General features: G+C 46.7%; 2 protein-coding genes across 2 annotated transcripts in view; both read left to right on the top strand.

Moving 5' to 3' along the window:
* MACF1 (microtubule actin crosslinking factor 1) overlaps positions 1 to 15,499 on the top strand; it is a 335,004-nt gene extending 319,505 nt beyond the window's left edge. The window contains exons 87-93 of the mRNA XM_019657518.1: positions 803 to 877; positions 2,022 to 2,039; positions 5,041 to 5,158; positions 9,678 to 9,889; positions 10,425 to 10,535; positions 13,048 to 13,177; positions 13,896 to 15,499. Coding sequence (XP_019513063.1) covers positions 803 to 877; positions 2,022 to 2,039; positions 5,041 to 5,158; positions 9,678 to 9,889; positions 10,425 to 10,535; positions 13,048 to 13,177; positions 13,896 to 14,152 — 921 coding nt within the window. The 3' untranslated portion in view covers positions 14,153 to 15,499. The remainder of the gene's footprint in view (positions 1 to 802; positions 878 to 2,021; positions 2,040 to 5,040; positions 5,159 to 9,677; positions 9,890 to 10,424; positions 10,536 to 13,047; positions 13,178 to 13,895) is intronic.
* Positions 15,500 to 18,554: 3,055 nt separating this feature from the next.
* LOC109390927 (bone morphogenetic protein 8B) overlaps positions 18,555 to 22,689 on the top strand; it is a 57,005-nt gene continuing 52,870 nt past the window's right edge. The window contains exon 1 of the mRNA XM_019658015.1: positions 18,555 to 18,888. Coding sequence (XP_019513560.1) covers positions 18,555 to 18,888 — 334 coding nt within the window. The remainder of the gene's footprint in view (positions 18,889 to 22,689) is intronic.

Genomic DNA, 22,689 nt, shown 5'->3' with positions numbered 1-22,689 from the left:
CCTCCTCTGTTAGGAGGTGATTGTTTGGAGTTCTCTTTGGTGATCCCCCTCTGGATGACGTTGCCCCAGAGGATCTCTGGCTGTGACACTGTAGCTCAGTTTAAATGACTTCTCACAACTGAGCCACATCTGTGTGGCTCTGAAGTTTGCAGAGAACCTTAACCTGGTTCACAGATACCATGTGTTTTTAATAGACTCGTCTCCCAGTCCTGAGCATCCTGACTCAGGACCCAGGGGAGTGGTCTTCAAATGCAGCATTTAAGGGGTGAAGTGTAAACTAGTGTTTAAGATGGTGTGTACCACCAAGCTTTCTGCCTAGTTAAGAACTGTACCACAGTGAAAATAGCAAATGCAATAGTAGCACATAGAGAGCCCAAGATCTGTTGATCTGGGAAAGGAAAGGCAGTGGGGCGGGTCTTGGGAGTGGCCTGGAACTCTCCAGGACTGACTTCTGGGGAACGTCAGGCTCCTAGGTTGAAATTCACATCAGTTCATAATTTGCTTTGTTAGCTGACTTTGATGCATGCATAGTAGCACGTTTTCCTGAAGGAATTTTGAAGCAGGATAGTTACTTGGGAATTCCTCATACTTTTTCTCTTTGGATGTCTCAAGTGTCCCAGTTAGTAAGAACAGTGTGTCTTAATTCAGAATAGAAGATAAATGCATGTGTTAAAATCCTGAAGTGCCTTAAAAATACATAATGAATAGCTTCTCTGTTTACATGTAAAAATCTTTGTTTCTTTGAAGAGGAAGCCTTGCTTTACCCTTCACACTTTTCTTTTTTGTTATTTGCAACCAATAGGTCACAAGACAAGTGGCTCAGTGCAAATGTGCAAAAAGGTTCCAGGTGGAGCAGATTGGAGAGAATAAATACCGGGTAAGGAGGAGAAAAGCAGTTCTTTGTGGCGGTTTTTCCTCCAACATGGCCCTTACAGGTGAAGGCAGCCTGGCACACAGCCAAATCGATGACCCCCACCTTCCCACTGCCAGTGCTTGGAGGACCGGAGCCAGTGGGACCTGAGATACGTTTTTGTCTCTATAGATTCCCAATGTCAGGTGTCCTGTTGGGCTAAGCTTAGTCCCCTACGTAGTCCATCTGAAAACAGTGCTGTGTCAGCTAATAGTAGCTTGTATTGTACTTAAGTTCAATATAGGAGACATTTCAAAGCCCTCTTTTTGTTGCTCACCAAAGTCTTTAGGGAAACAAGGACACCTCTACTGTAAGATAATGACTGACCATTCACCCCAAAGAGCTGGTCATTGTAAGCCTGGATACTCCTGGGCTCAGAGAGGGCTGGAGGGACTGTGTCAAGGCCCAGGGGACATGCTGCCTCCTCTGAGCTGGGCTATAAACGGCTTGGATGCCCTGGGTGGTGCCGCACTCAGTGATCCCTGGAAAGCCATGCTGAGTGTGGCCACAACACAACTGACAGTGAACTGTGCTGTTTCAGCTTTTGGGACCAGGATCGGGACATAGAAGGACTCCCAAAATATATTCAGCAGCTTGTCAGGAATTCTCTAAAGTCCTAGGGAAAGTCTAGGATTGGCAGAGGAGTTAAAAGGCCATGTCAGATTACAGTTACAAGCACCAAGTTAGAAACAGGAAAAAAATCTAGGTTCCATTAGTACCTCAAAAATGTCTTCCGAGTACACCAGAAGCACGCGGTGCTACTCTTAGCTGGGGACTGTTGGGCGACTTTGCCTTGGACCAGCCCAGGGCATTTAGCTAATAAAGCTCCAAGCAGCCTTACGCTTGCTTGTTGGATTTTGTTTTCCTGGGTCTTTTTAATTATGTATGAGAGAAGCAAGTTAATAGTATGAGCAACATGGAGTGAAGGTTAGGTCTTAATTTGTATAACCGCGTCCCTGTGAGGAGCTCGGTGAGAAGATGGTTAGCAGGTGTCATTATGCTTGAAGACTGGTAACATGATTACATGATTTGCATTCCTTAGTGTTAATTTGACAAAATGTTCTTTTTTTTTTTTTTTCTTTCCTCCGTCCTTTACTCTTACTGTCTGTAGTTCTTCCTCGGCAATCAGGTACAGTGTGCCTTGCAACATGCTCCTCCATGGAAATGATCTGTGTAGCTAATGCCTGTTCTTTGCTATGGGAGAGGACATACTCTGAAGCATGCCTGGGTCACATCTGGTTGTCTTACCAAGTAGAGGAACTGCTCACAGGGCTAGTGTTGTAGAGCTGTCTTAGCAGCAAAAGGATCTGTAAGTCGATATTGTTTTTCAAAGGAGATGAAATTTTCCATTCAAAATTAGGTTGGCTTAAGATGATGATACTATGCTGCACTGAGTTGTAACCCATCCTTGTAAAAAGAGTCTGGTCTTGTACTTCTGTGTGGGAAGTTATTCGGAATGCCAGTTAGCATGTCTCGATTGAAGTCTTTTGACAGTTAACACAAATTTTATAATGTACACCAAGTCAGAAAGTCTTGGGGTATTTAAATACTCAGTCTGTTTAAATACCTCATTAATATTTATAGTTACTGGCACTTACGGTATTTTATCATTATAAGGTACCCAGAAAGTGTAGTGTGGAAATTATAATTGGCCATAGCCTGAAGTTTGCCGTTTATGCCAGCCAGCCAAAATCTAATGGGATCAAATTAGACTTGCAAAAAAGATTGAATGCTTTTGACTCTACTTGGTAACTCGAACCTTTTAGATCTTTCTGAGGGCTCTGGGGTCCTGTGTCTTCAAATGGAAGGAAGTTGCATGGGTAAAGTCTGTCTTGTGATGAGAAATCAGAAACACTAAGTTGATTTGAGGCCCTCAATCAATGTTAAATTCCAGGCACTGTAATAATCACTAACGACAGTAACCTTCTGGGCCAGTGGGAAGAACAGAGGATAGAAAGAAACTAAAAACAGGAACAGTGAAACTCGCTATAAATAAATCATTGCACAGGAGTGCCAGGTAGTACCTCAAGGGTGTGCCTATTCGCTGATGACAGCATGCAGGTACCAGGGGCCCCTCTGAGGTGGCACTCATGTCCTCCTCTACAGCTCCAGTGACCAGCAGAGGGTCAAATGAGTTGGTTCCAATGTTGGGAACCAAGCTGTGAAGTTCATTTTGTACATGAGGCACCGGAGGCCTAAAGGATCACACGCCGACAGTCACACTGCTAAAGTCATAGCCACTGCAAGTACCTTTGTCACTGTAAGAGAAATTCCACTTAAGAGAAGGAAACAGAAGCTACTGTTGCCCCTAAGATTTTGTTCTGGGGTGTTTGCCTTACAGACAACCAGCTCTGCCAGGTTTGCGCAGGTCCCCATTTTCAGAGCTGCTGTAACCCCTTCCATCACTCTCCTCAGCTTCCCCAGCCACTGTCGCTGCAGACTTGGGTCAGACTTTTCCCCATGGCTCAGCAGAAACAAGTTAGAATCTCTCGGAGGAGGCTTTAGTAAGAAATTAAGGGGGAAAAGAATGAAATAAATGGAGTAATTCTAAAGACTGAAAATAAATTACAGGACACAGTAATGTGGTTCTTCCTTGACTCACTCTAGAGGACATATAGGCCCTTATTTCCTTCCTCTCCTCACCTATCTGGATAGAACCCCAAATTGTGACTCAGGCCGTTACTGCTCTTGGGCCTGGTGGAATCCTCAGTTCCCCCCAAAGGGCCTCCCCATTTTCACTCATTGGGCCAGAGGGGCAGCTTCCTTCCCGGGACAGGACGTTTACTCCCTCACACCTCTGGGTCCCCACCTCAGTGCTTTTCACACTACACCGTGCTGTTGCTGTGGTCACTTTGTATAAAATCTTTTCAACTGTATGGGGTGAAAGATGGAGGACTATTTTTATTTTCAAAGTAAAGGTTTGGGGGGGTGATATTTTTCAGTCACCTAACCTGTATAAATAGTGCTCTTGAGTCAGTGCAAAATAATAAAAGAATTACGACAAATATATTAATTTGGGGGGAGGTTGGTTATGTGTTCTTCTCAAACATCCTTTCTGGCATTTTCAGTTTGTCTACATTGTTTCAAAGTTATGGTTCTCCTTTATAACTTTGAAAATCCTAATTAAGTGATTAATTAGTCCCTTCTTTCTCTCCACTCTCCCACCCCAACATTTTCCTCGAATTAAATAATTTTAGGAATGGTATTTCTCCAACAGTTTGATTTTTCTTTTGGGGTCTCAGCATGATTCTCTTTTGTTGCCTCTTAGTTTATTTTGGGAAGAGGGTAATTTATGCAGTGGAAACTTCAGATGTTAACGGGGCTAAGAAGTAGGAATTAGGCCAAAAAGGAAAAAGTAAATATCAGAGAGCCATGCTTGTCTTAACATCCCCAAATGATTGTTGAATTCTATTTATAATCAGCATGGTAAATTAAAATTTTGATTTCTTCAACTAAATTTTAGTACAAATACTATCTAATCATTTGTTCAGCTAAAGAAGCTTTTCTGCTGGTGACATCACAATTAGAGAATACTTTAGGTTTATTTCTGAAAACCTGATGTGGGAAATCGAATTTCCTTCTAAGCTAGTAATAAGAATGATGCTTTGCAAGGGCTTCCTTAAGGCTTGAAATACTATAATATTTGCTGTTCTCCATTTAACTTTTGAGCACACTGTATTCAGAAGTTGACACTCACCTTATTAGCTACCTTTTATGAAAACAAACTAACATAATGAAGAATTTCATTACTGGGTTTTAATTTGGGCAGAATTTTTTAAAGTATCAACGTGAGCTGACGTGTGTCTACCCTCTGCCTTCCCGTTGGTTTGGGGGCAGGACCATCAGAAGTTAACTTTATCCCAATAGAAAGCATATATCAAGCTACTGGCGTTTAGCTTGGTATTTCAGCTTTTCCGTATTTTAAATTCTTTTTCACCATTGTCACCCCAATAAATTATAATTTTTAAAAAAAGTTAAAAAAATTATTTTTGTGGAAAATGAAAAATAGTTGGAGTTAAAATTCTCCCCAAACGACCCGACTGTGGTTGTATTTGAATACAGTCTGCTCTGGAAAGGCGGTGCAGCCTGCTCCAAGGCACTCCCTCATCAGTCTCCCCTTGGTCCTGCAGTTCGGGGACTCCCAGCAGCTGCGGCTGGTCCGCATCCTGCGCAGCACGGTGATGGTCCGCGTCGGTGGAGGGTGGATGGCCCTGGATGAATTTTTGGTGAAAAATGACCCCTGCCGAGGTAAGGAGCCGTCCTGAGCACAAAGCATGCCCTCAGTGCCGATCTCACGTGCTTACACAGTGTTGGTGGTGGGGTCTGTTTGTTTCTTTTGTTTGTTGAGCTGCCCAGACGTCATCACACTAGCACAGATTAGAGACCGAGGGCGACAGAGTAAACCAGGGAAAGAGAGCAGAAGAGGCTGGTGCTGTCGGGAGAGAATAGCGAGAATTGGGAATTTATTGCTGTCATTGAGTATTTCGGTTTGAGGTGTTAAATAAGCACCAGCCTAGAAAGGAGCCTGATGAAGCCTTTTAGGTTCCCTGTTAGTGTCCCCTTTGCCTGCAACTCGGGGAGGGTAGCGACCCCTCCCAGGCACGGAAGGACTGGGGAGCTCCCTTGACCGGGAGGCGGAATGAAGAACACCTAACAAGTGAGCCTAGACACTTCAAGACAGATGATTACTTATGGAAGACCAGGGGGTTTTTGTCTGCTGAACATGAAAAGTCTGGCATGCTGGCCCAAATACAAAAGGAAACAGTACGTTGAATATGAATGATGGCACCTGCAGCCAGAGGCGTGTGAGGGCTGCAGCAAGGGGAGAGATGATCAGCTTCCAGTTGCTACGTTTTCTTCAGCTGGGTCCTTTCCTTTTTCCTATTAACCAAGCTGCATGTGGATATGTGGGAGGCTCCCCTACTGTCGGCCAATTTGTCTTTCTTGACCAGTTTCTGCATTTCCTGCTCTGTTTCTTTGTGTTTACATATTTTTTATTCTAGTTCACCATCCTGGGAGTAAAATAAAGCGCTCTGATTCCAGCTCTTCGATTTCCAGTCAGTCTCCCATAGGTTGGCTTTTAAGCTTTGTCCCTCTTACCACACCCCAGCCTGTTGAGAATGGCTTTGCTTCTTAAACTGTAGCACCTCTTGGCTCTATGGTATCTGCTGCCTTTATGAATGCTTTGAAATAGCCAAACCATAGCTTTTCTAACTATTACAAGTTGATGGAGCATATAATACTCCTGTTGAGACAGAATGCATAGAATTTGTTCTGAGTTTTTATTTATTTAACGAATACTCATATAGCTTTATATGCCACACACTATTATAAGAACTTTACTATAATTCATTTACACCTCCATGAGGTGTAGATACTGTTTTTATCTCCATTTTATAGAATAGGAAATTGAAGCATAGAAAAGCTAAATAACCTACCCAAGGGCAGACAACTAATAAATGACAGAGACGGGATTCCAATCCAAGATAGTCTGGCTCTAGAGAGTGTGCTCCCGACCAACACGCCGTGTGTCTCAGAAGCTAACATACCCACCATCTCCCCTTTCTGTGTGTGGATTAGTGGTTCCGCCTGCACAATTAGATTATTAAGGCTTATTTATAAACCTAGCAGGCATGTTTACAGTACAATTATATAACCCCTTTGGAAGTGATTTATAGTCATATTCAGAAGCATTTAGATCTAAAGAGTGTGCTGTTCTCACATGAATTCAGATATGCTCACAAATAGTTCCTCTTATTTTAGCTCATTGTTAAATCACTTCAATAAACCAGAGTGATAATTTTCATTAGGAGTTCCTTTTTTTAGAAAATTGTTAATTTTGAAAACACCTATTCTGGTCAAAACTGGAAAGGGTTTAATCAGTTTTAGAATTTAATTATATTGCAAACCAATTTCCTTGACATAAAAATCCTCTTTTACTGTTTTAAATGAGGAACTGTATATATCATTTTAACTTTAACTCAGTAAAACAACATTATTTCTTTCTAAATCTATTAAGTTTTTTTGGTTTTTTTTGTATCACGTGTGATTGGACTAAACAAGCAAAAGAGATACTGCATGTGACATTTTAGGATCTTTGGTTGCCTGTTTGCTGCCTGCTCTACTTGCTGTATCTATGATAACATTATGCTGCTGGCCAAGGAGAACACTGCTTGCTTTGTCCTTATTATCTAAAAATTAGAAACCCAAGGAAATTTGAAGGGCCATCTCGTAGCTATTTTCAGCATCCCTTGGAGCACACACGGTAAGGCTTTCCCCAGTGCCTCTCCAGGAGTGCCTTCCTAGAGCTCAGTAATCACCTCAGTTCCATTGATTGCAGAGTCAAGAATCCCGGCAATCTTAGATATCATAACTACCAGTGATGGACAGGATGAGCTACTTCTATTCAAATAAAAATTGTTGTAGGAGGTGGACACTTAAGGACTCCGGCGGATATAATAAGTGATTTGGAAAGTCATGAATGTCACACAGAAAAGTTCCTTGAAGTTATCTAGGGTCCTATGAGGATGACTGTGGCTTCTAGAAGTGCCGCTTGGGGTAGATTTTGTGTTTATTTGTGTGGCATTTCCTTGGCTCTCTGGATCATAGACCTAGACAGTCTTATACTGAGGACAGTAAAAAATTGATGACAAAATTTATGACAATGTTTACAATCATTTATCTCCTTTTACATAGCTGTTGAAAAAGATGAAAGACATCTCAAACTCTTCATTGCTTTAGCCAAATGTAAAAAGTGGAAATATTTAACAGTTAGGTTCCTGGTACTGCCAGAAGGGGAGATTTCAAGTTTCTGATTCCATTAATGGCAACGAAAATCATGATGTTTTGGATTGAGATAAAAAGAATGCCCCTGCCTAACAATTAGATACACCTTTACGCTACGGTACTGTGTATGATTCTGAGCATTAGACAAATTGGTTCTTCCAAATTTTAGTGAAAATCTAGAAAAACTTTATTTATGAAGTTTTAAGACACAATTTGGCCTGGAACTGATTTTTTTAAATTATGATAAAACATACATAAAATTTACCATCTTCACCATTTTTATGTTCAGTGGCATTAAGTACATTCACACTGTTTTGCTATCATCACCATCACCCATCCATAGAACTCTTTTCATCTTATAAAACCAAAACGCTACCTGTTAGACAATAGCTTAGAACTAAATTTTAACTCACAGACCTGTTCCAGCCAACATCAGGTGACCAGCATAAATCCCTTAGAAAATGATGGCCTTTTTGGTAGTTGAAAACTGAACTTGAAATGGCTGCCTTTAGGGTCTGGTCTCCTACATGTGATGTTCAAAAACCCTAAAAATCATGGTCAAGTGCATATTTCTTTACTGCAGGACTTCTCAGAGCTTACAAAATGACAGTTGCATTAGGGCTCTCCTAGGGGAAATGTAGCATACAGCATTTACTAAACTCCTTTTTATAAGAAATCCCTCAAAAGCCTCAGTTTGGGAAATTCTGCTGTTAGCAATGAAATATTGTGGGAGGACTTTGAATCGTTTACAGATAGCAGATTTTTATTGAGAAATTGAGTCTGGGGAATGAGGCGTGAGGGAGGAATGGGAACTAAGATGAGAACCAAGGAGGCCAGTGGGAAGCCTGTTACAGGCATCCAGGTTGCAGGAGATGCGATGTGAATCACATCGTGTAGGAGGGCGCGGAAAGGCTCGCGGATTCAAGAAAGCATTAGAAGGTAGACAGCAGACCAAACTGCCATCAGGAAGGAGGGACCTGCATTGGCTCCCAGGTTTCTGGCTTTGATCATGTCTAATCAGTGATTGGCTATAACTTCTGACTTCGGGTGGAGTCTGCACTGGGATATATTTGGGAGTCAGGCATGACTTGATGGCACTGAAGTCTCAGGTGGATGAGCTCATCACCAGGTTAAAAGTTAAAGAGGGAGAACATGACTGCGGACAGAACTCAGTGGAATGTCAGTTTTTAAGAAGTGGCAGGAAGGAGGGAGGCGGAGAAGCAGGATAGTGGTGTCCTGGGGGCCGAGGGAGGAGAGTGTTTCAAGAAGAGAGCAGTTACTAATCCCCCACGTGCACATTGCAACAGCAGAAAGCTGCTTTTACCTCAGATTTTTACCTGTACTTGTACACATGTATGTGTTTTTTTTCTCTCTCCCTCCCTCCCCTCCCCTGGGTCACATGTTTACTTCCGAATGATTCTGTACTGATCTTTTCACTGCCTCAAGCTCCTGGTCCCCTTTCTTTAGGATTATTATCGGCAGAATTCAAATAGAAGAGTCTGGAGAATGTTGATTTCAGTGATCTGTTTTTCTTCACTATTTTGTTACCATGTATCCTACAAAAGCTGAGCAAAAAGTACACATGTCCTGTGAGAGAGAAAGGTGGGGTTTGATTTCAGATCAGAGGCCTGAACTGCTGCATCTGCTGTCCCTTGACCAGCTGCATTGTGCTTACCCCAGGGGACAGTGGCACAGCACACTTGTGACAACAGAATGTGATGGCACCTTGTATACAAAGATTTCTTATAGCGAACCAAAGGGCTTATTATTAATGTGTCTGCTATGGGTCAGAATCATGACAAGGCTGATAGCTCATGAATTTATCTCTGTTTTAGAAGAATCCTCAGATGGTACTAAACCTGTAACTTATGTAACTTATTATGGGGGCAAGCAGCTATATGACCATTAGAGATGCAATTTTTAAGATTAACTGACATTGTGTGTGTGTGTGTGTGTGTTTATGTGTTTATTTCCTTTTTAGCACGAGGTAGAACTAATATCGAACTTAGAGAGAAATTCATCCTACCTGAGGGAGCGTCCCAGGGAATGACCCCTTTCCGATCACGGGGTCGAAGGTCCAAACCGTCTTCCCGGGCAGCTTCGCCTACCCGCTCCAGCTCCAGCGCTAGTCAGAGTAACCACAGCTGTACATCCATGCCATCTTCTCCAGCCACCCCAGCCAGTGGCACCAAGGTACGTACTGACCGCCATTATGGCCTCCTTCCCCGTCCCCCTCTTTGCAGATGTTCGCTGTTCACTGTAGCCTCTGAGAGACTCTAGTGAGGAGAGGAACGTGAAGATATATGGACCAAGCTCTGCCTAGACCAGGCTGACCAGGCCCTAGCGGTGCACAGATGGAGGGCCTGGAAGATGACTACAAAGAACATTTATTAAAATATGTACTCAGGTCATTAAGTCAGAAGTGCTGTTTTTCATGTATTCCCAGTTTGAGTTTGAGCCTATCCAGTTACTGCTTTTGAAAACCCAGTCACAGTCTGTGCAGCTGGAGCTAACAGATAGGTTTGTGATGATGGGTCACCTATGAAGCATGCTATTTATTGCCTTTCTGCCTGGTCCCTTCCATCCCCTTGGACTGATGTGCACTTACTTTGTTTTGTTTCTTTAAAATTTAGTGTCTTCTATTTGTTTTTTTTATGTTCCAAATTTGCTCCCTTTCTGTTCCATTTTCAATTGTTCCCATCCTTCCCTTTGGATTTCCATTTCGCAGACACCACTTCAGTCCTCTCGCTGTTATGACAAACCCTGGTTGGTAAACAGTAAAGCTGGCACCCCTGTCAGGGACAGCCACTGTCCTGACCTCCAGCTGCCCAGCCCCGAGGTAGAGTATGGCTTTGCTGACTAAGGACGCCGTCAAGACGAGGCCCTCACTAATGCCAAGAACTTGACCAGCTGCTCTTCCTGACATGAGTCCATGCTCTTTTCTATCCTTGTGGTGCTTGCTCTCACAGCTGATTCATCTAGTCAAGTGTTTTCAGGTGTTTCTAACTCAGATTCACTAAAATTGGAGATAAATAAGAGACGCCTAAGACCAGATTGTTGAACAAGTTTCTAATTGTCTTCAGAATGATATTTGTTCAGGGTGATAAACATTGGTCATTCCTGGTGATGTGTTTATTGATAGTATTTATAATCGGGCCTCTTGGAATCTCCAGTTGTCAGACACACCGATGAGTTATGAACACTTGAAATTCAACTATGGTGCATGTTCAGCAGTTTTCTATCTTTGCTGAGAACAGAAGAGTGGCTGGTGCTCCTGCCCTGAGCCACATCCCCAGGGTGGTCGGCTTCGCCACACTGGTTCGAGACGTGGGTGCTGCCCACTTCAGCCAAGCACAGTATCAGTGGACGCTGCTGTTAGGCTCAGAGTTTAGCTTCTGGATTTCCTGGCCTAGGCACTTGGGTTTCTATGCCTTGATTTGAATACACATGAACAGTTAAGCATGCTCGTGTGCAGTCATTCAAATGCACAAGCACTTTTGAAAGAGCGGTGTTTCAGAAACAAAACATGGGCTAGCGGCTGATAGCCGAACAACTTGCATTCTAGCTTCTGCTGGGAAACATTGGGTTCTTGTGCCTCAACAGATAGCACTGCCTTCAGTCATGGAATGCTTCAGCCATAGAAATCGGGAGGTACAAGAAGCCAATGCCTGTGAAAGGACTGCTGCCTCGGGGTTCATCCTGCTCCAAGCTAAAACTCCAGTTCAGAAATAGATCTAGTTTAGAACATGATCCAGGGACCTACCGCCACTAAAACCCCAAGACTCAACCTGCTTAGCTTGCTTTTCTGCTTCCTCAGTGGCTCCAGTTTCATGAACATTTCAAAAGTTCTAAAATGTTAAATGTTTTAATTATGAAGTGCAAATTCTCACAGGAGTCTGCTAGATCAGCCTTTTTGTTTCATCTTAAGTTAGTTTTACCTTTTGTTTCATTTCATCTCGAGGTTTCATCTTTCCTTACCTATTGGTGTTCTGCAGCCAGACCATATCCGCATGGGGACTCCCAGGCCAGGGCCTCTGGGGCTGCGGTACTCCCAGCAGCAGTGCTCCCAACAGTAGCTTCTGAAACTGGTGCTCTTCCTCCTGTGTGGGCCAGGAGGGTTTGTGCTTGAACGTTAATCACTTTCTGTCGCTTCTGCTGCTGCTTTATATATTGAAGAAATACAAGAATCACAATGAAATGGGTTGCTTTACTCTTCTAAGTGTATAAACATTTTAAAGGTCCTGGAAAACAATTTACACAATTGACTTCAAAGAAAAATTGGAATAGCATGCTGTGGCATGGAGTGATAACTTCAAACAGATTTAAAATATTCTTTTTCCAAATTAAGTCTGCTACTGTCTTTAAAAAAAAAAAGATAGGAAAGGCAGCTCCCTACCAGTAGCAGTAATAATAATGTACATCTATCCCGCTCTTTTCCAGTTTAGGAAGTGCTCCTACACATGATTTATTCATTCAACAAGTTTTCATTGAGCCCCCTCTCAGTGCCAAACAGCGTTTTAGGTGCTGAGGGTATGACAGTGAACAAAAACAAAAGTCCCTGCTTTTGTGGAGTTTACACTTTAATGCAGGAAAAACAGACAACAAACAGGAACCATCCCTGGGCTGTTGGAGGGACAGCAAGGCAGTTAGTGTGGCTGGGATAGATCGAACGGGAGGGGGTGTAGCAGGAATGAAGTCAGAGTGGCCCTGAGTTTCTGAGGGAGAAGTAAAGACAGAGATTAATTTAAGTAAGTCACAGGGCCCAGACTCCGTGTTCCTGACATCACAGCCACACTCTGTACTTCTCCTAATCATTCATTTGACCCAAAAGTCAAGTAATTTTAACTACATTTTACCAGTGAGGAAATGGACTGAAAGATCGTGACAGAAGTTTCTGTACCTACCTAGTGATAGAGATTGGAGTAATTTTCAGATCTCCATATTAAATATGTGGGGCTTGAACTCATATTGCACATTTCTAACCCCAAAGCTTTAATACTTGGGATTATTTAGATTTTTTTCCTTGACTCATTCACCATATTTCTGTTTGTTAAAACTATTGTACTCTTACTATTTGAAGATTTTTTTCCATTTTTATTAGAAATTTGTCAGTAAGATAAAAGGTATTAGAAGCATTTTGAAATTTAAAATTGGAATGTGAAGTCTTTATTTTGGGAATCATCAAAAATACATGACCTAGGACACTTTCAAAATCAATCTTTGTTTTCCTGGACTTTTAATTTGCTTTTCAATCAATTAGATTAAAGGATCTAAATTTTAATTTTAAATTTTAAAATTGAATTTCTGTCAAAGATTTCACCAAGTAAATATGAACTTTTTATTTTTTTAAGATTACCCCATCAACAGGCAGCAAATTGAAACGGCCAACACCAACTTTTCATTCTAGTCGAACATCCCTTGCTGGTGATACTAGCAATAGTTCTTCCCCAGCCTCCACAGGTGCCAAAACTAATCGGGCAGGTAAGTACCTGCCGCAGTACCTGTGCATTGGGATGGGGGTGTGGGGGTCATGGCCAGGCTAGGAATTTGGAGACAGCAGCCCATCGGCGTGCTTCACTGCTCCCCAAGGAGCAGATTGTGAGAGGACAGTTAGGTGTGATGCCCAGAAAACACAACTGCAGATTTTCTGCTGACCTTTACTTTTCCTCCCATCACTACAACGAGCTCAGACTTGCCTTCTGAGAGTAGGTGCTTCCACAGCCAAAGCCAGACCACCTATTCTTGATCAGAAATGATTATATTTGGGAGAATGTAAATGAAAACAGCCTCCTGAAGCAGGGCCTTCCTCAGAAGCCTGTCCAGTGTTGGGATTGGCAATTTTCTGGTAATTTTTTCTGACAGCCTGTATTTATTATCACTGCTGGTGAGCTGAGACAGGGAAAGATGGCAACTGTTTCCCATCGCCCCCATTTTCAACCTGCCCCTGGGTTACCCCAGCTAGCAGCCCTGCCCAGTACCACCTCGGGGACATATGAGGTTAACAGTGCTGCTGATAGAAGCTCGTTTGTAATCCTCAGGAGGCAAGCTGCTTCAGTAGAATCATAAAACCAGAGACTTCTGTGTAGATGAGGAGAACGGGGTCCAGAAAGGCTCTGATTTGCCCAACGTCACACAGTGGTATTAGGCTCAGAATCCTGACATCTCTTATTAAGGCTGCTGTTTTATTCTTGAATTCCAGACCCTAAAAAGTCAGCCAGTCGCCCTGGGAGCCGGGCCGGGAGTCGAGCTGGAAGTCGAGCCAGCAGCCGGCGAGGAAGCGATGCCTCTGACTTTGACCTTTTAGAGACGCAGTCTGCTTGTTCAGACACTTCAGAAAGCAGTGCTGCTGGAGGCCAGGGCAGCTCCAGGAGAGGGCTAAACAAGCCTTCCAAAATCCCAACCATGTCGAAGAAGACCACCACTGCCTCCCCCAGGACTCCAGTTCCCAAGCGATAACACTGTACAAGCACCCCCAAGCCTCTGTCCACTTTGAATCCTGCTCCATACATTGGGTGTATATTTATTCTGAACGGGAGAAGTTATATTGTTAAAAGTGTAAAAGAATAATTGTGTTATGAAGCTGCCTTATTTTTTTTTTCTTTTTGTAAGTTACTATTTTCATGTGAATATTTATGTAGATAAAATTTGCCTCCTGGTAACCCTGTAATGGATGGGGCCCAGAAATGAAAGAAATATTTGAGAAAAACAAGTGAAAGGTCAAAATGTATTAAAAAAGAAAGAAAAGCCTCTAAATAGGGTTTCTGTGCAGCGCAGGGTTATAAACCTGCTTTATCTTTTAGGATTATTCCTAAATGCATCTTTATAAACTTGACTTGCTATCTCAGCAAGATAAATTATATTAAAAAAAATAAGAATCTTGCAGTGTTTAAGGAACTCTTTTTTTGTAAATCACAGACACCTCAATTAGCAAGAACTGAGGGGAGGGCACTTCTAATTGCTTTTTCCATTATTTTTAATGTTGTGTGATTTTAGCTGAAGAGAGGGAACCTCATATAGGTAACATTTGCACATGATACAGCAAAAGGTCTTCATTGCAATACTGTCTTTGAATACTGTTTCAGTACTGGGTGTTTAAAGGACAAATAGCTGCTAGAATTCAGGGGTAAGTGTAACTGTTCAGAAAACGTCCGAACATTGGGGTTTTTAAGAGTCCTGGTTTGTAACTTCCTATCCAGCCTGGCCACCAACAGCTCCTGTGCTCACCAGGACCCAGGCCCTTGCCAAGGGGAGATTCCTTGGTGGCATTGTGAATTACAGATTTGTTTATCTGCATTTTTTGCTATTTATTTAAATGGTCGATCAACTTCCCACAAACTGAGGAATGAATTCCACGAGCCTATTCTGAAAATGTGGACATAAAACAAACACTTGCTCATCCTTTAAAGGAGTTCACCAGCACACTTGTTAACAAGTCCCGTTTGCTTCCGTCTTTTTTTTGTGCGTAATAAAGTCAACTGACCAAGTGACCATGAAGAGGGGCTGTCTGGGGCTCCTGTTTTTAGCTGCTGTTCCTCTTCAGCTCCGACCATGTTGCTGTGTGATTATCTCAATTGGTTTTAATTGAGGCAGAAACTGAAGCTCTACCAATGAACTGTTTAAAAACAAGACACTTTTGTATTAAAATTGCTTGCAGTAACAAATATTTTGTATTTCCTGATTTTTCTGCTCAACCATTACCTTATATATAACATGTTACTCTGGGATATGACTATGTTTTAGGTACTTCAATGCATTATTCAAATCAAAATGTCTTGATGGATAAATTATGGATCTTATTAATAAGAGTTTTTCTTGTTTATTTTATCCTCATTAATTTCATTTAACAAGGCAACAAATAATCAGGCTATTAACATATCTGTAGGGAATCTGCCCCACTTATGTGATTAAACAAATACCAATATGTAAGATTTCTGTATTAGAAATCACAGAGATCCTAGGGTTTGAGAAAATGTGGCCAATTTCCCACAGTACACTGAAATTTCTGGTTAAATGATAGAATTTTAGAGGTGGAAGCAAAATTGTTCATCAAATCTAGCTCCTTTGTTTTACATTGGGAGAAACTGGAATGGAAAAGTAGATGAGAGTGATTTGCCTGAGGTCACAATAAATGACAAACGTGGACCTTGAATGTAACCCTTGACTCCCTAGTCAAGCCTGGCAGTTCTATTTCCTCCAGCTCCTAGTTGGCTTTATAATAATTAGAACAGCCAAATATTAACTAATTGTAACAACAGGAATTAGACTAGGAGATAAGCAGAGAACTGAGAGGTAAGAGGGGTTCAAACTCAGCTACCTGTGTTACTCGCTAGGCCATACTCCTTGTAATTGTGGAATTTGGTAAGATGGGCCATGTTGGCCAAAGTTGTTTAAGGGCAAATATTCAGATTAAAAGGAATCTGCAGCCTCATGGATTCTGAAGGAAGTGCTTATTCTATTCTCCACAGAATTGAGCAACTTAAAGATGCCAGAACTTTGTGTAGAATCCTTTTCACCCAAATTTGCTTCCCCTACTGGGCCTGGCTGCAGAAGCATGCTGAAAACAGCTTGACCTCCATCTTTTAAATCTGGACGATGGTCACTTGTTTTTCTTAAGGTTTTCCCTCAGTCTTTGCAACAAAGCTCAGCTAGTGGAGTATGCAGAAAGTATATTTCGATTCAACAGACAACTGCTGTATGCAAGACCATGTGGGAAATACAGGGCTGCCCGAAAGGGGGTTAAAATAAAATTATAGTTCTATGATACAAGTGCTAAACAAGTAACACAAATTTGGTGTAGGGTAGAGGATGAATGGGGATTCCTGGGGCCTTAAATGAGAATAGCTAACATTTATTGAATGCTTACTGTATGCCTGTTACTGTGCCAAGTGCTCTATGTACATTCTCATTTCATCCCCATCACAACCCTAGAATTGGGAGCCCCATTTATACATGAGAAGCTGAGCCTGAGAGAGGTTAATTTCCCTGAATTCACAGAGTTGCCAGGTGGCTGGGAAAAGCCTTTGTTTGATACCACTTTCTCTTGAAACCTTCCCCACCTCAGCTCCCTTCCAGTTCTGGAGTTCCAGGATTCCACTTACATCCAGCACCCACCCCTATTTCCTCTCCCCTTCCTCTTCACTTTGCAGGCCCCTCTGTCAGAGCATAACCTTCATTCTGCCTTCAGAAAAGACTTCACCTGGGGGCTCTGGGGACCCGGAGCTGGTCTGCTTCGTCTCTGACTGCACAACACAGAGCGGCCCACGTGGTTTATGGGAATGTGAGGCCATTTAAAGAATACAGCCATCTCCACTCATTCTAAATTGAGATAAATGATTTTTGCTATTACAGCACTGGGCTGTTTGCAGTCTAGTCAGAAGGCCAGGATTGGGCGATACACAACCTGAGAATTACAGGCTACATCCGAGGCCCCAAATGATGTGATGTGGATTTCCTGTCCTTAACCAATTTCTTCCAACTGCCTGAGCCCATTCTAGGTGTCACTTCCTTCAGGAGCAGCACCTTAACCATAAATAAGTGCAGTGAGAAAGCGCCTAAGGAAGACCAGGCTGGGCAGAAAGGGGCTAGTCAATCCAGAAGTTCCCGTGAGGGGCCTTCCAAGCCGCTGAGGGCCTGGACAATTATGCGCAAAAGCGGTTCCCAGGAGCTCCGGAAGGGCCCCCGAGGTCCTTGGCCGGGCTGGAGGCAGGTGCACGTCTGCGGTTCAAGGCTATATCAGCACGCGGGGTCCGCAGCGGGCGCAGCAAGAGCTGGCGGTTGGTGTCGCGGGTGTTGGCTCCCAGGAGATTAGACCCATAGGTGGGTGGCGGGCGTGGTGGGCGAGCGGGCCGCCTGGGGTCTTGGCCAGCAGCGCTCGAGAGCCAGGTGGGTGGGCGCACTGGGAGCAGCGACTGCGCTAGCGTAAAGGAAGGAGACAGCAGGGAAGACGCCAAGAGGCTGGCGAGGAGCTTGCGGTAGCAGGGAACCTGGGCCAGGCAGATGCTGGGAGAGGAAAGCGCCCTGCTGTCCGGGCTGGAACCCACGGAGTCCTTCCAGACAAGACGGAGGCCGCGTTTTGGGGCATGGGGCGACACTCCGCGCACCAAGGCGGGTCACTCGCTGGCCGGACCGAGGCTCGGGATACCGTCCCGGGCGAGGGCGCTCAAGGACCCTCCCCGCCCTACCGCTACCCTGGGATCCCCAGACCTAGGCCCCGTGCCCGCCCAACGGCGTAGCCAGCCGCTGCGAGGGCAGCTCAGGACGACCCTGACGACCCCGGCGCCTGAGCTGCGGACCCCGCGTACGACCAGCCCACCACCCATCAGCAGGTCGAATCTCCCGGGCGCCGTTACCCGCGCCAACATCCAACAGGAACCCTTTCCAAGACGAGGTTTCCGCGGCCTTGGCCCCGCCTCCGCGTCCCTATTGGTCAGGCCTGGAAGAGGCGGGACCCGACGGCCGGGCTCGCGACTCTGGGCCGCTGCGGCCGGGGCGCAGAGCACAAACCGCGGGTCAGGCTGAGAGGGCGTCTCCAAGGCCGCGCCTCCCTGAGCACCCACTGGAGGTCACCCGCCACCTGGACTGAGAGGACCTCGGCAACAGCCTGACTGGAGGGCACGGCAGCGACAGATAGATTACCTGACGGTCCCCAGACCCCCGTGTAGCACCTGATCCGAGGTGGTGGCTCTCCCGGCCACGCCACCCGGAGCCGCGACAGGTGCCGCGCGCAGAGCGCTCTTGGGTCGGCGCTGCAGCCGCGGGGGACTCCCGTCTCTTCTCGCTGCCTCGGAACACGCCGGTCCTCTGCTCGCCGTCGGGGTCCCAGCCCAGGACCGACGGCGCAGCGGATGCGTGCCGGGCCATGGCCGCGCGCCCCGGGCCGCTCTGGCTCCTCGGGCTGGCGCTGTGCGCGCTGAGCGGCGGCGGCCCCGGCCTGCGCCCCGCGCCCGGCTGTTCGCAGCGCCGCCTGGGCCCGCGCGAGCGCCGCGACCTGCAGCGCGAGATCCTGGCGGTGCTCGGACTGCCGGGGCGACCACGGCCCCGCGCGCCGCCCGCCGCTGTCCGGCTGCCCGCGTCCGCGCCGCTCTTCATGCTGGACCTCTACCACGCCATGGCCGGCGACGACGACGAGGACGGCGGCCCCCGCGAGCGGCGCCTTGGCCGCACGGACCTGGTCATGAGCTTCGTCAACATGGGTGAGTATGGACTCCAGGGATGGGCGTTTCTGACTCTGCGGTAACCCTGCAACCTCCGCGAGAACGCGCCTGTAGGGACGGCGAGCTGAGTGTCCGAGCGCCCCCACGATGGCCCCTCGCGGAGGAACACGGGCTGCAGGGGAGCGCGCACAACCTTGGGCGGTGGGTGTCCCCTGCGATGAAGCGGGAGTCACCGTGTGGTGGACAGGCCCCCACAGGGGAGTGGGAGCTGCCGAGGTCAAGGCAGCCAGGTCTACGGGGTGTGGGGGTCGGTGAGCAGTGGGTCGGGCGGGGTAGACGCAGGAATGTGAGTCCTAGGGGCGTGTACAGTCACCCGCCCCCAAACACACCCAAGAATAGGAATCATGTAATGTCGGGTGGACCTGGGCAGTGCCAGGAAGACAGTCTGGTCCTGAGGAGACAGATGAGTAAACAGGCTGTGATGCTGTCACTGTGATAAGGGCAGTGCTGAAGAGAGGGACAAAGTTCATTGTGGAAAACCCTGGTCACATCACCAAAGTGACCAGAGCTGAGAGGAGAACCCAGATGTCCTGAGTCCATAGCAGCCAGGAGCCTGAAGGTGGGGGTGCAGCTGTCAGGGGAGCAGGTGGGGAGGGAGTAGGCTCAGCTCTGTGGGGCAGTCTGTGGTCATGTCACCCACGCCCAGCACCTGGGACATGGCTTGACATGCAGTGAGTGTCCAGGCCTGTGGAATGACCTGTTGGGCAGCTTGGCTCCTCATTGTGCTGCCAGGCAAAGCCCAACTTTTCCTCTGCAGAAATTTCACTCCAAATCGTGGCGCCATTTACCCTTCAAGTTCTCAAAGGTATCTTTTTCCAGTATACTAACCTTTTAAATCTACAGTCATGAATATTTGTCCCCCATCTGCGCTGCCTCCCATCTGTGATCAGTGAGGGGCAGGGGTCTGGGCTCAGGCAGACACCAGACTGAACCTGGGGACCCAAGAACGATAGCTCAGCCCAAGGTGGGGAGAGCAGTGGGGCCAAGAGCAGAGAGAGGCCTCTTGCCAAGGCCACCAGCCTCCCTTCACCTGTAGCACCACTCTGCATCCTCCCAACAATCCGGTTAACAGCCATGATATTCATCCCCATCTCCCAGATGAGGACAGTGAGGGTCAGAGAGACAGTGTCACGCCCAGGATGGCACAGCCTCTATGAGACTGAGCCAGGACAGGCCCAGGCTATCTGTTCTGCATCCAGTCCTTAAGGACATTCCTGCTGTCAGGAGATCAGGCTTTCAGGGTGGAGGGAGCTTTAAGAGAGGTTTCGGCAGAGGAACCCAGGGGACACGGAGCAACAACAGGTATTGTGGGGTCCTCAGCCACTTGTTTCCTACACGAGGGCAGGAGGAGGGGACAGCCAAGGAGGCCTGTGTCCCTTCCAACCCAGAACTGGTGGTGGGCTGAGGTGGGGCAGTGAGCTGCCAGAGGCAGCTGTTAACCTCTGCTGGGAGCCCAGTGCAAGGCATGGGACTCCAGCCTGTGGGTTCTGGATGCCATCTTTCTAGTGAGAGCGTGGGGTGGGGACTGGGGACAGAGTATATGGAATTGAGGCTGGAGCTCTGTCCTCGGGACAAGCTGACCCAGGGCTCGGGACCAGGAAGAGCTGTGGAGGCAGTAACCCTGAGAACGTCCCCCAGGGAGCCATCTATTAAAGTGAGTCACCACCCAGCCCATGTCCTGCTTATCCCAACATCCCCTGGGTCAGGGCATGCACAGTTCTCGTGGGAGCTGCTGCTATGAATTGAGCAGCACCCTGAGCTCAGGAAGACCTGGTTCCCCTCCTGACTGCTGTGTGATCTTAGGCAGTCCCTCACCCTCTCTGAGCCTCAGGTCCCTCCTTGTAAAATGGGACACCTAGTGATCAGTGATCAGAGTTGTGTGATTGGTTGATACGTGGGATGGGCAGAAAATTACCCGCTTTTAGCGTGAACCTGGCCCTGGTCGCTGCTGACTCCAGCCCCTCCCAGCTGCTGCCCAGCCTTGTGGTGGTTGTGATGAGAATGTCCCCATGTGCCTTACACACATGTGAAACCCAGAAACAGATTTTAAAAGCCAACCAAAGGTGTTTCCACCAGTGTTAGAATAAGAACTAGCATTTGAAGTTCCATAGCCTTATAAGTCCTCGTTTCATCTGTGTAGCACCACGTGAAGCTGTTTTACCAGCCTCATTTCATGGGCTCAGAGAGGTTAAATGGCCAGCCCAGGGCGACACAGCACATGCATTTCATCATCCAGGCTGTGGATTCCAAACCCCAGCTTCTTCCCCTGCCATCTCTGTGTGTTTCATTAGGACCTAAGGCCTCTGACGCTGTGGGATCAACAAGCAGGTCCTTGTTCAGTGGAAGCCCAGTTGTGGGCGGGCCCAGCCAGCTGTCAGAAGAGCCTTCTTTATTCTGTCGTACTAATTGTACTAGTAGAACTCCCAGTGAGAGTGGTTTTAACTGGTAATTACCTAGGCCGATGTGGGGGCTTAGACACCTAGCAGGATCCTTTTCTCGTTTGGAGGCCCAGGCCTCAGGCACATTAAGGTCGGGGCCCCTAAACCCTCATGGCGTCTCACAGCAGAGTGTCTGTGCTATCGGCGCCCACGCCCAGGCTCCCACACCTGTTGCCTCCCACTCCACCTCACCTATCAGCCTCATCTGGCTCCTGAGAAGCCAGGCTTGGTGCCTGCGAGGTCCCTGACCATCGGTGGCAGCCTGGAGGATGCAGAGGCCATGGGCCTCTCCCAGGCCTTCAGCCCATGGGTCAGGCCTCTGTGGTCAGAGCCGGTGGCCCTGCCTGGCCTGTCTGTCAATCTCAGCCTTGTAGACCCTTGGCTGCCCTCGACCAGGATGCAGTAATGGGGGCCAGTACCCATGTGGAGCAGACAGAGCCTGACCCTGGTGTTGCCTGTGCTCAGGGAGGGGAGAGACCTGAGCTGGGAGGCAATACCCACGTTCTTGTCTTGTCTGGCCTGCCTTTGATCCCTCCATGTCCCAAATCATGCCCCATTCCCTTCTCTGGGCCTCTGGTTTCTTGTCCAGTCTACAGTGATGGTGTCAGGAAAATGAGGGGCCACGCAGCCCTGAGCCTGTGGCTCTGTCGGAGGCACCTTCTGACAACACCACCCTATCCCCTCAGCCCGAGCACAGGTGTGACTGGCTGCACCTCGGGCACTTCAGGCTGGTCCAGCCCCTCCGGAGGGGGGAGAAAGGCAGGAAGGACAACTCTTCTTGTTCCTCCTGAATCCTTCTCCACGCGTTAGTGGGGCGGCAGGTGCCCATCTTCCAGATTGAGAAACTGAGGCATGAATAGCACTGCAGTCAGAAGTCCAGCCAGAAATGAATGGAGCCGTCTTCACTTTTGTCCGGACCCTTCCCTGGACCACACTAATTTATTCCTGGGTTCTCAGGCGGCCAAGGGCAAGAGTGTTGGATTTGGGAGAGGCAGGGCTCAGTGGGGATAAGGGATCTATCTGGTCGAGGTCCTGCTCAGCCCTGTGACCTTGAAGGGGACTTTACCTCCATGAGCCCCAGGATCACTTACTTTCATTCTTTGCTAGGGATTTTTTTTCATTTTTTTCACTAATTCACTAAATAAATAGTCATGTGGGACCTGCTTTGTGTCAGCCACAGTTCTTTTTTTTTTCTTCTTTTTATTTATTTTATTTTTTTAATAGATTTTTTTTTTTTTTTTTAGCTGAGCCATTCTGCTACGTGTTGGCAGCTCAGCGGCTGCTCAGCTCAGGCTGGACTCGAACCGCTGTTGCTCAGAGCTCAAACTCTTGAGCGAGCTCT

This window comes from Hipposideros armiger, unplaced genomic scaffold (genome assembly GCF_001890085.2).
Source record: "Hipposideros armiger isolate ML-2016 unplaced genomic scaffold, ASM189008v1 scaffold_10, whole genome shotgun sequence".
Taxonomy (NCBI): Eukaryota; Metazoa; Chordata; class Mammalia; order Chiroptera; family Hipposideridae; genus Hipposideros; species Hipposideros armiger.
This window is presented reverse-complemented; position numbering and strand designations above follow the sequence as displayed.